The 17357-nt window shown below is 41.8% G+C and overlaps 1 protein-coding gene across 4 annotated transcripts in view; it reads right to left on the bottom strand.

Annotated features, from left to right (window-relative positions):
- map3k7 (mitogen-activated protein kinase kinase kinase 7) overlaps positions 1–17357 on the bottom strand; it is a 97756-nt gene that overhangs the window by 49609 nt on the left and 30790 nt on the right. For all 4 annotated transcript variants that reach the window (XM_052024553.1, XM_052024554.1, XM_052024555.1 and 1 more), the window contains exons 5-7: positions 13755–13893; positions 8229–8353; positions 6424–6552 (exon numbers count right to left, since the gene is read on the bottom strand). In XM_052024553.1, the coding sequence (XP_051880513.1) occupies positions 6424–6552; positions 8229–8353; positions 13755–13893 (393 nt within the window). The remainder of the gene's footprint in view (positions 1–6423; positions 6553–8228; positions 8354–13754; positions 13894–17357) is intronic.

The following is a 17357-nucleotide window of genomic DNA, read 5'->3' as shown; positions in this document are numbered from 1 at the left end:
CCATAGCCCTCAAAATCTCTCTCATCCATGTACCTATCCAAACTTCTCTTAAATGTCACAATTGAACCCGCATCCACCACTTCCACTGACAGTTCATTCCACACTAGCACCACCCTCTGAGTGAAGTAGTTTCCCCTCAAATTCCCCTTAAATATTTCACCTTTCACCCTAAACCTATGACCTCCAATTCTAGTCTCAATCAACCAGAGGGGAAAACGCCTGCATGCATTCACCCTTTCTATACCCCTCATAATTTTGTATACCTCTATAAGATCTCCCCTCATTCTCCTGCGCTCCAGGGAATAAAGTCCCAACCTATTCAACCTTTCCTTATCATTCAGGTCCTAAAGTCCCGGCCACATCCGCGTAAATTTTCTCTTCACTCTTTCAAGCTTATTGATATCTTTCTTGTAGATAGGTGACTAGAACTGCACACAATACACTAAATTTGGCCTCACCAATGTCTGATACAACTTCAAAATAACATCCCAACTCCTGTACTCAATGCCCTGATTTATGAAGCCAAAGTGCCAAAAGCTCTCTTTATGACCCTATCTACCTGTGACCCCACTTTCAAGGAACTATGGATCTGTATTCCCAGGTCACTTAGTTCTACTGCACACTTCAGAGCCCTACTATTCACTGGGTAAGTCTTACCCTGTTTTGTCCTCCCAAAGTGCATCACGTCACACTTGTCTGCATTAAATTCCATCTGCCATTTTTCAGCCCATTTTCCTAGCTGGTCAAGATCACTTTATAAGCTTTGACAGTCTTCCTCGCTGTCCACTACGCCCCCAATCTTGGTGTCATCCACAAATTTGCTGATCCAGTTTACCACACTATCATCTAAATCATTAATATAGATGATAAACAACAATGGGCCCAGCACCCATCCTTTCGGAACACCACTAGTCACAGGCTTCCAATCAGAGAGACAACCATCTACTACCACTCTCTGGCTTCTCCCGCTAAGCCAACGTTGAATCCAATTGACTACTTCATCCTGAATGCCAAGCAACTTAACCTTCTGGACCAGCCTCCCATGCGGGACTTCGTCAAAGGCCTTGCTAAATTCCACGTAGACAATGTTCACCGCCTTCCCTTGATCAACCTTCCTGGTAACCTCTTCGAAAAACTCTAAGATTGGTTAGACATGACCTGCAATGCACAAAGCCATGTCGACTATCCCTAAACAGGCCCCGTCTATCTAAATACTATATATCCTGTCCCTCAGGATACCTTCCAATAATTTACCCACGACTGACGTCAGGCTCACTGGCTTATTCTTGGAGCCTTTCTTAAATAACAGAACAACATTAGCTATACTCCAGTCCTCCGACACCTCACCCATGGCTAAGGACGTTTTAAATATCTCTGCCAAGGCCCCTGCAATTTCTGCACTAGCCTCCCACAAGGTCCACGGGGACACCTCTCATCAGGCACTGGAGATTTATCCACCTTAATTCGCTTCATGACAGCAAGCCCTTCCCCTTCCATAATATGGTCCATGACCTCATTACTCTTTTTCCTCAGTTCTATAGACTCTGTGTCTGTCTCTCAAGTAAATACAGATGCAAACAATTCATTTAGGACCTCCCCCATCTCTTTCAGCTCCACGTATAGATGACCATGCTGATCTTCAAGAGGACCAATTTTGTCCCTTTCTATCCTTTTGGTCTTCAGATAGCTATAGAAACCCTTGGGATTCTCTTTCACCTTGTCTGCCAGAAAAACCTCATGTCCTCTTTTTGCCCTCCCGATTTCTCTCTTAGGTATCCTCTTGCATTTCCTATATTCCTCAAGCACCTCATTTGATCCTAACTGCCTATACCTAATACAGTATGCGCCTCCTTTTTCTTTACTAGGGCTTCAATATCCCTTGATAACCAAGGTTCCCTTGCCTTTTATTCTAACAGGACCATACTGATTCTGTACTCTCAATATTTCACTTTTGAAGGCCTCCCAATTACTAAGCATCTCTTTGCTGGAAAACAACCTATTCCAATGCATACCTGCCAGATCCCTTCTGATGGCCTCAAAATTGGCCTTCCTTCAGTTTAGAAGCTTAACTCTAGGACCAGTCCTATCGTTCTCCTTAATTATCTTGAAACTAATGGAATTATTCATGATCATTAGATCCAAAGTGTTCCCCTACACTCACTTCTGTCACCTGCCCTGTCTCATTCCCTAAGAGGAGATCCAGTATCGCACTCTCTCTAGTTGGGACCTCTACATATTGATTAAGGAAACTTCCCTGAACACATCTGACGAACTCTATTCCATCCTGTCTTTTCACAGTATGGGAGTCCCAGTGAATATGTGGAAAGTTAAAAAACACCTACTATTACAACTTCATATTTCCTACAACTGCCTGCTATCTCTCTACAAATTTGCTCCTCAAAATCCCGCTGACTATTGGGAGGTCTATAATATAGTCCCATTAACGTGATCATCCCTTTTTAATTCCTCATTTCCACCCAAATTGCCTCAGTAGTTGAGCCCCAGTATGGCCTCTCTGAGCAATGCCGTGACATTTTCCCTGATGAGTAATGCCACCCCTCCCCCTTTATCACGTTTAAAAGAACAGAACCCTGGAACATTGAGTTGCCTGTCCTGCCCCTCCTGCAACCAAGTCTCACTAATGGCTCCAACATCATAATTCCATGTACGGATCCATGCTCCAAGTTAATCTGCCTTGCCTGCAATACTCCTTGCATTGCTCATTTCACTGCTCTGTACCACTGATTTACTCTCTCTCTTTAACATTTTAAATTTCAATGCACCAGAACCCCTTCTCTCACTGTTTAGTTTGAAGCTATAGCCTAGTTATTTGATTAATAGGACATTGGTCAATGCTTGATTCGAGTGAAGCTCACCTAATAAGAACTGCTCCCATTTATCCCCCATTACTGGTGTCAGTGACTCGTAAATTGAAACCAACTTCTCCCACACCAATCCTTAAAATAAGCATTCACTCTGAGATCTTATCAACCCAATATTAACTTCCACATGACTTGGGTAGTAATCTAGAGATAATCATCTTTGTGAGTCTGCCATTTAATTTGGATCATAGCTGTTCACACTCTTTCAGCAGAATCTTCTCCTCAGTCCTATCCATGGCATTGGTATCCACACGGACGACAACAACTGGTCCTTCTCCTGACACCAAGTTCTTTTCAAGCCTGGAGGAGGTGCCCCAAAGTATGGCACTAAGGCAGGTAGCACATCCTTCAAGACTCACACTCACAGCTGCAGAGAACATCAAATATCCCTTAAGCTATACTGTTACCTATCACTACCACATTCCTTTTCATTTCCCCACCAAGCATGCTCATCTTCCCTATATTCTCCACCCTTCTCCAGTCTACAATAGTAAGTTTCAAGAGTGCAAGTTTCACTTGCAGAGTCAGGAGCTGGAGCGAGATTTTGAGCGGGACACTTGAAAGAGGTGAGTCTCTGTGCCTGAGCTGGTGAGTTTCACCTTGCAAGAGTCTAAACGAGGCATATTTGCAAATTGTTACCTGCTGATTGGCTTATCAAAAGCAGCAAATAAAGGCAAGTATAAGTGGAGTGGCCATTGTGTGAGTGGGCCAGTGTTAGAGTGGGGGAACTGAGGCTTTGGTGAGGTGAAGGTAAGTCTCTGGTAAGCTTGCTTTCTTTCTTTGATTTGGTGTTCCCTGTAGTACAGAGTAGTGAGAATGGCTCCAGGGTCAGTGATGTACTCAGCTTGTGAGATGTGGGAGTTCATCCAGTCTCCCTGATAACTACATCTGCATGAGGTGCATCTAGCTGCAGCTCCTTACAGACCCTGTTAGGGAACTGGAGCTGCAGCTGGATGATCTTTGGCTCCTATGGGATACCAAGGAGTACATAAACAAGAGCTACAGGGAGGCAGTCACTCTGAGGCTGCAGGAGGCAGGTAGCTGGGTGACTATCAGGAGAAGGACAGAGAATAGGCAGACAGTGCAGAGTACCCTTGTGGCTGTTCCCTTCAATAACAGGTATACTGCTTTGGATACTGTTTGGGGGGTGACCTACCAGAGGAAAGCTGCAGTGACCAGGTCTCTGGCACTGAGCCTGGTCATGTGGTGCAGAAGGAAAGGTGGGGGGAGAGAAGAGGAGAGTGGTAGTGATAGGGGAATTCCATAGTAAGGGGGGCAAACAGGAGATTCTGTGGACATGAAAGACTCCTGGATGGTATGTTGCCTCCCTGGTGCCAGGGTCAGGGACATCTCAGATTCCCCCCACAGTATTCTGAAGGGGGAGGGTGAACAGCCAGAGGTCATGGTACATATTGGTACCAATGACAAAGGTAGGAAAAGAGATGAGATCCGGAAGTGGGAATATAGGGAGTAAGGTAGGAAGCTGAAAAGCAGGACCTCAAGGATAGTAATCTCTGGATTACTGCCTGTGCCATGTGCCAGTGAGGGTAAGAATAGGATGATTTGGCAGATAAATGTGTAGCTGAGAAATTGGTGCAGGGGGCAGGGTTTCAGATTTATTGATCATTGGGATCTCTTCTGGGGAAGGTATGGCCTGTACAAAAGGGATTGGTTACACCTAAACTGGAGGGGGACTTGGATGAGGATGTGGAAGGGTGGGTTAGTAAGTTTGCTGATGATACAAAAGTTGTTGTGGCTAGTGTAGAAGGTTGCTGTAGATTACAACAGGATATTGATAGAATGCAGAGCTGGGCTGAGAAGTGGCAGATGGAATTCAACCCAGATAAGTGTGAAGTGATACACTTCGGGGGAATCGAATTTGAAGGCTGAATACAAGGTTAATGGCAGGACTCTTAGCAGTGTGGAGGAACAGAGCGATCTAGGGGTCCACATCCACAGATCCCTCAAGGTTGCCATGCAGGTTGATAGGGTTGTTAGGAAGGCATATGGAGTGTTGGCCTTCGTTAGTCGGGGTACTGGGTTCAAGAGCCACTAGGTGATGTTGCAGCTCTGTAGAACTCTGGTCAGACCACACTTGGAGTATTGTGTTCCGTTCTGGTCGCCTCCATTATAGAAAGGATGTGGAAGCATTAGAGAGGGTGCAGAGGAGATTTCTCATGGAGGATGAGAGGTGACTTGATAGAGGTGTACAAGATAAGAGGCATAGATCAAGTGGACAGTCGGACTTTTTCCCCAGGGTGACGATGGTTAACACAAGGGGACATGTTTAAGGTGATTGGAGGAAGGTATAAAGGGGATGTCAGGGGTAAGTTTTTTAAAGAGTGGTGGGCGCATGGAATGCACTGCCTGCAGAGGTTGTGGGGACAGATACATTAGGGACATTTAAGAGACTCTTAGATATAAGACACATGAATGATAGAAGAATAGGGGGCTATGTGGGAGGGAAGGGTTACATAGATCTTGGAGCAGGATAAAATGTCAGCACAACATTGTGGGCCAAAGGGCCTGTACTGTGCTGTGCTGTAATGTTCTATGTAAGAATCTTAAATTGGTTGAATAACCACAAAGGTTGAGCCTTCAGTAACACTACTTTCTGGATCCCCATAACTGTCTCACCAATAGTTCATCCTTCCATACCTCTTGACCGACCAACTCTGTAGTACTTAATCCAATACTGGCTTTTGGAACAAGTGGCCAGATAATGTTCCCAACCCCAATACATCTGCGTTCTAAATTCAGACTCTAGCTCATCACCTTGAAGTTCCTCGAGCCGTTGACACCCACTACAATTGTGATTGCCATGGATCTCAGTGGTTTCCACTAGTACCTACATATTATAGCTGCATCACTTCACCTGTCATGCCATGCTTGTCTTCTTATTGACTGATTAATTTAACTATTTATACCTGTTAATTACAATTTTATCTAATCAACAATCTAATTTCAAGATACCAGTTTTAGTTAAACAAATGTAACAGTTTAGAGGGAAGCCTCTAAAAACGGGGGAGAAAAAACACTTCAATCTCACCAGAGATTAAGACAGATCGATCAGTTAAGATGATGGTGAATCTAAAAATAAAGATTTTTAATCCTATTGTGTCTGTCTTAACCATTAAACTGCAACTTTGCTCTTGCCTCATGGGAGTTGGCAATCCACTAGTGCACACTATGCTGAAACTATGTTCTGGCCTAATCCATTGGGTTATATTCACAGGTACCATCAATTCTGGACCAGCCTATAGTAACCTCAGGAAACCAGTTCTACCAGGTTGCTCAATTAAATGGGAATCCTGCAAACTACTTGCTTACCACACCAAATGAAACTGCAGGGTTAAGAAAATTTCATGGTAAAACTGAGTAAATCCTGATTTCTCTTTAAATATTTTATTTAATTCAAAGTACAAAACCTGTAGACACTGTACTCAGTGGGCAATGCACGTGGTACTCAACAATGCTCAGAATTTAAATTGCAAAGTTACCAAATTATTGCAAAAAGATTATTTTCCAAGCATTAACTTACCATTATGGACAGCCCACATGATACGAAATGCAGGACCACCAATTTCATCAAAAGGTTTTCGGCGAGTTATTACTTCCCACAGAATAATGCCCCAGCTGAAGACATCACACTTTTCGCTATAATTACTTCCTGTAACACAAATTCATCAAGTCACAATAAATTTGAATCCAGTAAAAGCAGACACTTTAAAGCTTGAAACACTTAGTAATCCAAGGAAAACCTTTGTACTACTAAAATATTTACAGCATGCTACACTACATATTTAGCCCAATTTTCTGTTCAATTTGAGTAAACTTTTCCAAAAATATTCTCTCTCTCAAGTGAGGCATGTTACTATTGACAAAAAAAAGTATTTAAAAATGTACCAATCCAAATACTCACTCAAGCAGTCCAATAGAGTTCCAAGGTCTGATTTATCTTGTTAAATATGGATTTATGCTGTCACGAACCAGCAACAAAAGAAACACACCGAGCATGATTCAGTGTTAAAAATTATTTTATTAATCACTACTTATGACCATACGTAAAATAAAAGTAAAAATGTTAGTATGTTAGAATTCAAAAAATGTTAAACCTTGAACATTAACCCCAAAACTAAACTCTTCGTGTGTGTGTGTGTGACAAAGTCCCAAACTCCAAGTTCTGGAATGGTTCTTAAAGTTCAGTTCCGCAAGCCATAAGGTGAAACATGAGCAAGGGCTTCTTCAACAACCACCATTGTCTGAAGATAAGACATAGACGTAGAGAAACATAGAGAGAGTAAATACGAAATCCAAATGTTCCACGATGGAACCCAAGCGACACTCCAGTGTTTACTCGGTAGTGACTTCCTCACCCCGAAAAGCATCCGAATCGTGGTCGTCCACACACAAATACCTGTTTCCTTCTACAGGTCAGCAACAAAGTGAACTCCACCGGATTACTTCCAACTTCCATACATGGATTTCAGTGGTAGACACAGTTATAGTTTCTCATCCATTGATAGAGAAAACTAGCAGGCTGGTGTCTCTCTCCCTTCTCTCTCTCTCTCTCTCTCCCTCCTTCTTCTTCCTCTTCTAACTTCTTCAACAACGTCATTACGTCCTTTATCTTCTATTGACGTAAGTACGCCCCACACACACATACTCTCTATCTTAAAGGGACTTTCACTGAGTCCGTAACAATGCATAAACAGCAGAATTAGAATCTATTTAAACATTTTGCTTTGACTAAAGTGGTGGTGCAAATCCAGAATCAAGACTTGACTTAAATCTTAATTTAGTTTTTGTTTATAAAAATCTCTAACATTTTCTAATAAAATCTTTAACTTTAAAAAAAATCACTAATCAGAGCAATTAAATTCTTGAAAACAAAATGATTATGAAGCATATTATTGTGCCCCTATCTAAGACATATTGCTTCACCATATTTGTAGAATTCATTTTTGGCTGACTAGAGCTATTTAGGGCGAATCCATCATCACAGCCTACTACTAAATTAGTGTTGCTTGGTTTTGATTTTATTCTCTTCATGGGACTACTCCATGTCTGATTAATTATAATTATACATGAAAAGCAGCCAATGATCTATCCATACATACAACTTTCCAGGAGTCACTGGACCTAACCAGTTGTGGATAAACTAATTATTCATTCTCTATTTGGAGGTGAGGATTTTTTTTGCACTGAAATCATTGCAATTAATTAACTCAACCAAGATTAACCATTGATTCCCATTACATTTTACTACTTGTCATGCTTTTACTTTTTTGGTTAAGAGGAAAAACTAGAGTGACATCTCAGCAAATCTCAGTCTTAATTGTTTACCTTCAAAAACTTCTGGAGCCATCCAAGCAGCACTTCCCTTGTTGTTGGTCATGTGAGTTTGAATATCACAGGCCGTGCCGAAGTCACAGATCTTCAGAACTGTCCCACCAGCAACCAGCAGCAAGCTTCATAGTGAAAAACACAACTGCAATGTCAGCACACTATTTTTAGGGATTCTTAACTTCTTTCAGTAGTCAGTATATAAAAATTGCACCATATCAAGGACCTTGGCACCGTGTCTGATACTGTGGTCCAGCAGAGGAAGAGACATGCAGTGGTTATTGGGGATTCAATAGTAAGGGGTACGGATAGGAGATTCTGCGATAGTGATAATGAGTCTCGGATGGTGTGTTGCCTCCCTGGTGCCAGGGTACGGGATATCACAGACCGTGTCGAGAATATTCTGAGAGGGGAGGGTGAGCAGCCAGAAATCTTGGTACATGTAGGTACCAATGATGTAGGTAGAAAAAGAGAAGAGGTCCTGAAGGAGGAATACAAGGCATTAGGGAGAAGGTTGAAAAGTAGGACCTCAAGGGTAGTAATCTCAGGACTACTACCCGTGCCGCGTATCAATGACAGGAAGAATAGAAAGCTCTGGCAGTTAAATGTGTGGCTGAGTGACTGGTGCAAGGGGCAGGGCTTCAGATTCTTGGATACCTGGGACCTTTTTTGGGGGAGGCAAGACGTATTTGCTAAGGATGGGTTGCATCTAAACTCCAAAGGGTCCAATATCCTGGCGGGAATGTTTAATTTAGTTGTAGGGGAGGGTTTAAACTGATCTGGCAGGGGGATGGTAACCAGGATGCTAGGTTACAAGATGCTAAGGTGAGGGAGAAAGTGTATAGAAACGAATCCATTGAGGATGGCAAGAATGACAGGCAGGTGATAAGTCAGGATAATTTACTGAATAATAGAAGTACAACAAATCAGGATGTTAGGATACAGAATGTTAGGATCGGAGATGAGGATGTTCGGATACCGAATGTTAGGATAGGGGATGAGGTCTACACGAACATGTCTAAGATAGTAGGTAGCGAAGATAGTAAGAAGGATGGACAGGTAGAAAGTCAGGATAATCTGCTGAACAAGAGAAGTACAATAAAATCAATAGCAGATACCAGTCTAAACGTACTATATTTAAATGCACGTAGCATCAGGAATAAAGTAGATGACCTAGTGGCACAACTACAGGTTAATAAATATGACATCGTTGCAATCACTGAGTCGTGGCTTCATGATGGATGTGATTGGGAACTGAATGTCAAGGGGTATACAGTATATAGGAAGGATAGGCGGGTAGGCAGAGGGGGAGGTGTGGCTATGATGGTTAGTAGCGATATAAAATCAATAGAAAGGAAGGACATTGGGTCAGAGGAGGTGGAATCCTTATGGGTGGAGCTAAGAAATAGCAAGGGTAAAAGAACAATAATAGCAGTCATATATAGGCCCCCGAACAGCAGTCAGGAAGTAGACCATAAGTTGCAGATTGAGATAGAAAAAGCGTGCCAGAGTGACAATGTGAAGATAATTATGGGGGATTTTAACATGAAGGTGGACTGGGAAATGCAGCAAGGCGGTAGTACTCAGGAGAGTGAGTTTGTGGAATGTCTAAGGGATGTTTTTCTGGAGCAACTTATTGAGGAGCCCACCAGGGGATCGGCTGTTTTGGATTGGGTGCTGTGTAGTGAACCCGAGGTGATTAGGGAACTAAAGGTAAAGGAACCACTGGGAACAAGTGATCACAATATGATTGAGTTTAGTTTCAAGTTTGAGAAGGAGAAGCTGATAACTGGTGTATCGATATTTCAGTGAAATAAGGGAAATTACAAAGGTATGAGAGATGAGTTGGCCCAAATTGATTGGAGGAGTAAGTTAGCTGGAGGGACGGCAGAGGAAAAATGGAAGAAATTTCTACAGGAAATAAGGAAAATGCAGGACAGATATATTCCAAGAAAAAAGGTTTTGAATGGAAAAAAGGCACAGATGTGGATAACGAGGGAGGTGAAGGATAAAATAAAAGCAAAAGGGGCGGCGTACAAAGTAGCAAAAATTAGTGGGAAAACAGAAGATTGGGACGATTTTAAAAATCTGCAGAGAGAAACTAAGAAGGTCATTAGGAAAGCAAAGATGAGTTGCGAAAGGAAGCTGGCGGACAACATTCGGAAGGATTCTAAGAGTTTTTTTAAATACATAAGGAATAAAAGAGAGACACGGGTTGACATAGGACCAATTGATAACGGTGCAGGAGGTATTATAATGGATGATAGTGAGATGGCAAGGGAATTGAATGAATATTTTGCATCGGTCTTCACCGTGGAGGACATAAGCAATGTGCCCGTTAGTCAGGAGTCTCACGAATTGGAACTGAGTTCAGTTGAGATTAATAGGGAGAAGGTGCTAGGAAAACTAAAGGGGCTTAAGGCTGATAAGTCTCCCGGACCGGATGAGGTGCATCCCTGGGTTCTGAAGGAGGTGGCTGTAGAGATAGCGGAGGCATTGGCGATTATTTTTCAGGAATCGATAGATTCTGGCATGGTTCTGGAGGACTGGAGGGTAGCGAATGTAGTTCCGTTGTATAAGAAAGGTGGGAGGCAGCACAAAGGCAATTACAGACCTATTAGTCTGACGTCAGTGGTGGGAAAATTATTGGAATCTATCCTCAAGGAGGAGGTTACCGAATACCTAGAGGCGCAAGGCAAGATTGGACCTAGTCAACATGGTTTTGTGAAGGGGAGGTCCTGTCTGACCAACCTATTGGAGTTTTTTGAAGAAATCACAGGTAGGGTGGATAAGGGAGAGGCGGTAGACGTTGTGTATTTAGACTTTCAAAAGGCCTTCGATAAGGTGCCTCACAAGAGACTGATTAATAAGATGAGAGGTCATGGAATTATGGGCAGGGTAGCAAAATGGGTGGAGCATTGGCTGGTTGGCAGGAAGCAAAGGGTGGAAATAAAAGGATCTCGTTCTGGTTGGTTACAGGTTACTAGTGGTGTGCCGCAGGGGTCAGTGTTGGGGCCACTCCTTTTTACCTTGTACATCAATGATTTGGATGATGGAATAAATGGTTGTGTGGCTAAGTTTGCGGATGACACCAAGATAAGTGGAGGAGTAGGGAGCATAGAGGAAATAGAAAGAATGCAGAGGGACCTAGACAGTTTAGGAGAATGGGCAAGGAAATGGCAGATGAGATTTTATGTTGAGAAATGTGCAGTTGTACACTTTGGAAGCAGAAATAAGCGGGTAGATTATTATCTAGAAGGAGAGAAGATTGATAGTGCGGTAGTACAAAGGGACTTGGGGGTACTCGTACAAGATACCTTAAAAGTTAACCACCAGGTTGGATCGGTGGTTAAGAAAGCGAATGCTATGTTGGCATTCATCTCGAGAGGTATAGTGTATAAAAGTAAGGAAGTGTTGATGAGGCTCTACGGGGCGCTAGTGAGGCCTCATTTGGAATACTGTGCGCAGTTTTGGGCCGCACATCTTAGGAAGGATGTGCTGACGTTGGAGAGGGTTCAGAGGAGATTTACGAGAATGATTCCGGGAATAAAAGGGCTTAAGTATGATGAGCGTTTATCGGCTCTTGGACTGTACTCGCTGGAGTACAGAAGGATGAGAGGGGACCTCGTAGCGACATTTAAAATGTTGACAGGTAAGGATAGAATAGATGTGGCTAGGCTGTTTCCCTTGGTGGGCGTGTCCAGGACCAGAGGGCACAATCTTAGAATTAGAGGGTACAGTTTCAAGACAGAGATGAGGAGAAATTTCTTTACCCAGAGGGTGGTGAAATTGTGGAACTCCTTGCCACGCACAGCAGTGGAGGCCAGATCAGTGGGGGTATTCAAGGAGGAGATAGACAGATATCTAAATAGTCAGGGTATCAAGGGATATGGGGATAAGGCTGGAAAATGGGATTAGAATAGTTTTTTTTTCTTTTTTTCTTTTTCTTTTCTTTTCTTCTTTTTTTTCCCACCCCATTTCTTTTTCCCTTTTCCTTGGAGCAGACTCGATGGGCCGAATGGCCTGTTTCTGCTCCCTTGTCTTGTGATCTTGTGAATTTCACACTGTTCAAAATAAAAACAAAACTACTCTCTATATGATGTCACGTAAAAGTCCAGTTACAATTACGTAGGTAAACAGTACAACTTCTATAGGTGCAGAATCCCACAAACAAAAGTGGGGTAGGTGATCAGCTGCTTTCCTTTTGATAGTGATGTTGGCCAAGAAACTAGGATTGAACCAGTCTTCAATTTTGGATGACATCAGGTCAGTACCGAACCTGGCTCTCTGGCGCTGTGAGGCAATGGATCTACTAACTGCACCACTCTGCTACCCTGTCTTGCTTCAGTTCTTTAGGGATCCAGTGAGACCACATGTGGAGTATTGTGTACAGGCCTGGTCTTCGCATTGAAGCAAGGCTACATTTAAGATAGAGGGAGAGCAATGTAGGTTCAATAGACAGAACATTTCTTACTGAAATATCGAACATTTTGTTTTAAATAGGCCTAGGAGGGTAGGTACAGGAATGATGTTGCCCTAACTGGGGTGGCTTTAGCTTGGGGTCACAGTCACCAAATAAAATGTCAGCCATTCAGGACAGAGGTGGGAGAACATTTCTCCACTCAGAAGGTAGAGACTCGTTGGAATTCTCTACCCAAGAGGACTGTGGAGGCTTAGTTCCTGAGTTTAATCCAGAAATATATTAATACATTTTTAGATAAGAAGGGAGTCAAGGGATATTGGTTGGTGCAAGAAAGTGGGCTGAGATAAAAGATCAGGCATCATCTTATTGAATAGTAGAACAGGCACAAGGGGTTGAAAAGGCTACTCCTGCTTCTATATCTTAATTTCTTAATGACTGCAGCAAGGTCAGAGGATGATGAAGCCCATGGTCAAAGTCTAAGAGGATGTTACATTTGACAATGATTATGGCAATTTCTGTGTTTTGTCAGGGCAGGGCACTGACTTTGGTCAAAAATGTGCATGGTGATTTTGTAAATGTCGTGCACCAACCTCCACTGGTTGGAGTGGATTTGTCCCCCAACTCAGATAATGAGATGGACTATGACCTCACGATCTACCTTGTTGTGACCTTGCACCTTATTGCACTGCACTTTCTTTGTAGCTGTGACACTTTACTCTGTACTGTTATTGTTTTTACCTGTACTACATCAATGCGCTCTGTACTAACTCAATGTAACTGCACTGTGTAATGAATTGACCTGTATGATTGGTTTGTAAGACAAGCTTTTCACTGTACCTCGGTACAAGTGACAATAATAAACCAATACCAATAATTCTTTACTTAATTTCCACATGGCAGCAAATAGAACATTTCTCATTTTTCAGAATTTACTACCAACATTAAGCATTTTCAGTAACACAAACGATAAGGTAGATAATGACCAAAGATCTCTCCAATCTACATTAGCTCCAATCTTAAATCTTCAGCCAAAATTCATTATGCTTTTCATTAATACAGTCTATATTAGCTGCTGTTCTTTTTTTCATTAAGAAAGAACCTACTTTGGTGGTTTGAGGTCCCTGTGGATTAAAGCCTTGGGTTTCATGCCATGTAAGTATGCCACTCCTTGTGCACACTGTAAACACCAATTCATTGCATGGGCAGCAGTGTAATATGGTAAAGGCTCAGCTCCATGTAGCACTGTAAATTAAAGGCTCATCATGAAATATCATTGAAAAAAATTCTTTTCAACCATTTATTAACTTTAATTCATTATTTGAAATATATCAAAATAGCATAAAGCAAGAATATATTACTACAAATTGAAATTGGCAGCTACAGCTACAAACAACAGCATCCAGAATTCAAAAACAGTCTTGTTTGTTCAGAATGCTCAAACCATCACTCCACCTGTAAGGAACCAGTCTGACATTTATAACATACAGAATCATTTACCATGGAATTTAGTCAGGTCAAACATTACAAAGATTTTCAAGAAACAATCAGGAAGACCTTTTTCTCCAAAAGCATCAAGAAAAGCACAAAGATCATGCAAAGGGAGCAATCTTGTAACAAAAGCAGAGAATTAAAAAAAAATCAGCTTTCCTCCATTTTTAAGGTAATTTTCAATTTCCTACTGAAAAGTGTATGTCAGAATGTTCCCCTGCAGCAAAAATGTTTGCTAATCTGATAACATCACAGAATTCCTGTTAAAACCCAATTACCACAAAATATCTTTTCCTGTTTTTCAGTTAATAAGATCATTCAGATTCCTTATTCTATATTAAAACTGTAGTTTTGCATCTGAACATGCATTCAAATTTAAAGCTAAAAATGAATGTTAATTGTGCTGTGGTCTCCTCGTCCTTCCAATAGGTTACAACAGAAATCCACAAAGTTATACAATGTTCAGCACGGGGGGGGGCGGGGGGAGGGGCGGTGGGGTGTCATGATGAAATCAGTTTCTATTTGCAGCTTGATGGACACAAGTAATGGATGCAAGTTTAAGATGATGGTGTGTTTCTCCTATCCCAAAAGCAGCACAAGAAAGTTAACATGTCTTGCAGCATTAACATTTTAGAGCAGGTTAAGGTCGTAAAAACTGATTCCTGTGAGATAGTAAAATGATAGGATTTCATGGATTATACAATATCCTTCTGAATAGAAAGAGTGAAGGAATTTACTTGGAGATTAGAGACGAGCTGCAGTTTCTTCCTGTTTTCAGACTCCTCAAGTGATAATTGTCAAGTTTTATCTCACAAGGGCATATCCATAGCAGTAGTTGGTCTTTTGCAAATTGGACAGCCAACAGAGGGTACTTAGGCTTGGAATTTCCTTCTCAGACACATCCTGTAAATGCATCTAAAGATGCTCTCATTCCGTCCTAATCCAGTTAAAATTGAATTATCTACCAGGAAGTGATTCAATGTTAATGACAAGGAAACCTTTAGGGGGTCTGGGTGGATGGAGAAGAGAGAAATGAAGTAATGTTGGCCAGGATACAAACAAACTAACCAAGGTATTTGGGACTGATAAATCTTTCCTCATAAGCCAATGCCTTTATCTCCACCTCCCCTGCCTCAACAGGTGCAATTTACAGTAGCCAATTAGCCTACAAACCATTATGTCTTTGATAATGGAGGAAATCAAGCATTGGGCAGCACAGTGACACAGCTACTAGAGCTGTTGCCTTACAGCACCAGAGACCTGGGCTCAATCCCAACCTTGAGTGTTGTCCGAGTAGAGTTTGATGTTCTCCCTCTGACAGTGTGTTCTCTTCCAGGTGGTCCAGTTTCCTTCAGGTTGCATTATAGTTAGAATCTGGGTAGGGTGTTGATAGGAGTTTGGGGAGAATAAAAGTGTAATTAATATAGGATTACTGTAAACGGGTGGTTGATGGCCAGAGTGCACTCAGTGGGCCAAAAGGCCTGTTTTGGTGCTGGATCTCTCTCTGACTGTGGCTGAAATCCATGCAGTCACAGGGAGAATGCGTCCACACAGGCAGTGCCTGAGGTTTGATTAGAAATGGCTACTGGCTAAACCAGAAATAATACAAATCTGTAATGCTCCAAAAACAATTAGTAAACCAATGAAAATTATTGTTTTAACAGCATTTTATTAAATGTTAAAATACACCTTGCCAGCTAAAATTTCTTCCTTCTTGGTTGTAAGTTTGGAACGAATACACATATTGCAGTCAAGGCTTTTTTTTAGAAAAGTGAAAACATCTCACTCTGTGAAAGCATTTCCCTTTCATTTGGTCCACCTAGTGGTAATATCTAGTACTGTGCTGATAAATGAGACAGTGATGCAGCTGTTCTCCCTTTTTAAATGTGATATTTATTCATTCATTTTTCCTGAATAATAGTGACACCACTGGCAGGGTCAGCATTTATTACCCATCCAAACTGTTATTCAGTCATACAGCATAGAAATTTACTCGTTGGCCCACCAAGTCTGCAACAACTATCATGCACCCATGTACACTAAATCCATTTTATTCTCCCTACCTTCCCCTCAACCCCAGATTCTACCACTCATCTACACATTAGGAGCAAATTACAGTGGCCAATTAACCTACTAATCTGTACATCTTTGGGATGTGGGAGGAAACAGGAAACAATACCTATTTGATCTTTATGTATTTATAAAACATCTTTGAATTTTCCTTTATCCGCCAATTTTTTTTTCCCCATGGCATCTCTGCTTTCCTAATTTCCTTTTTATACTGTCACCCCTGTACTTTCTATACTCACCACTCTATAATATTGAGTGCTTGGAAAGCAATGTATTTTTGCCTTATCTGCTCTTCATCCATGGGGCTTTAAACCTTTGAGAACATGGTGGCAAGACAACCAAATAGCTTGCTGATCAAAAAGCAGCTGGTAGTTAAAGACCTCCAAAAACATTGATAAGAACATAATAAACAAAGGAAATAGGAATGGGAATAGGTCATTCATCCACTCAAGCTTGCCCCATTAAGATCATAGCCGAAACTGTACCTTAGCACTATTTTCTTGCCCTGTGACACACTATGCAAGAAACTGCAGAGAGCTGTGGACACAGCCCAGCACATCACAGAAACCAGCCTCCCCTCCATGGACCCTGTCTATACCTCTTGTTACCTTGGTGAAACAGCCAGCCGAATCAAAGACCCCACCCACCCGGGTCATTCTCTCTTTTCCCCTCTCCCATCAGGCAGAAGATACAGGAGCCCAAGGGCACATACCACCAGGCTCAAGGACAGCTTCTATCCCACTGTGATAAGACTATTTAACGGTTCCTTATACGATGAGATGGACTCTTGACCTCATAATCTACCTTGTTATGACTTTGCACCTTATTGTCCACCTGCACTGCACTTCCTCTGTAGCTGTGACATTTTAGTCTATATTCTATTATTGTTTCTATCCTGTACTACCTCCATGCACTGTGTAATGAATTGATCTGTACGAACGATATGCAAGATAAATTTTTCACTGTACCTCGGTACAAGTGACAATAATAAACCAATACTGGTTTCATCTTGCCAACCTGAAGACAACCTATATACGTCTACTGTTTCCTGCTAGCCAGCAAATTATCCATACCAATATGTCACATGAATTGCTGCGAACTAACCTATTGCCCTAAAACATCATGAAAACCAGTGCAACAAAGAGAAC

The sequence above is a fragment of the Pristis pectinata genome, chromosome 10 (genome assembly GCF_009764475.1).
Source record: "Pristis pectinata isolate sPriPec2 chromosome 10, sPriPec2.1.pri, whole genome shotgun sequence".
NCBI classification, from domain to species: Eukaryota; Metazoa; Chordata; class Chondrichthyes; order Rhinopristiformes; family Pristidae; genus Pristis; species Pristis pectinata.
Note: the sequence above shows the minus strand (reverse complement) of the source record. Positions and strands in the feature narration are given on the sequence as shown.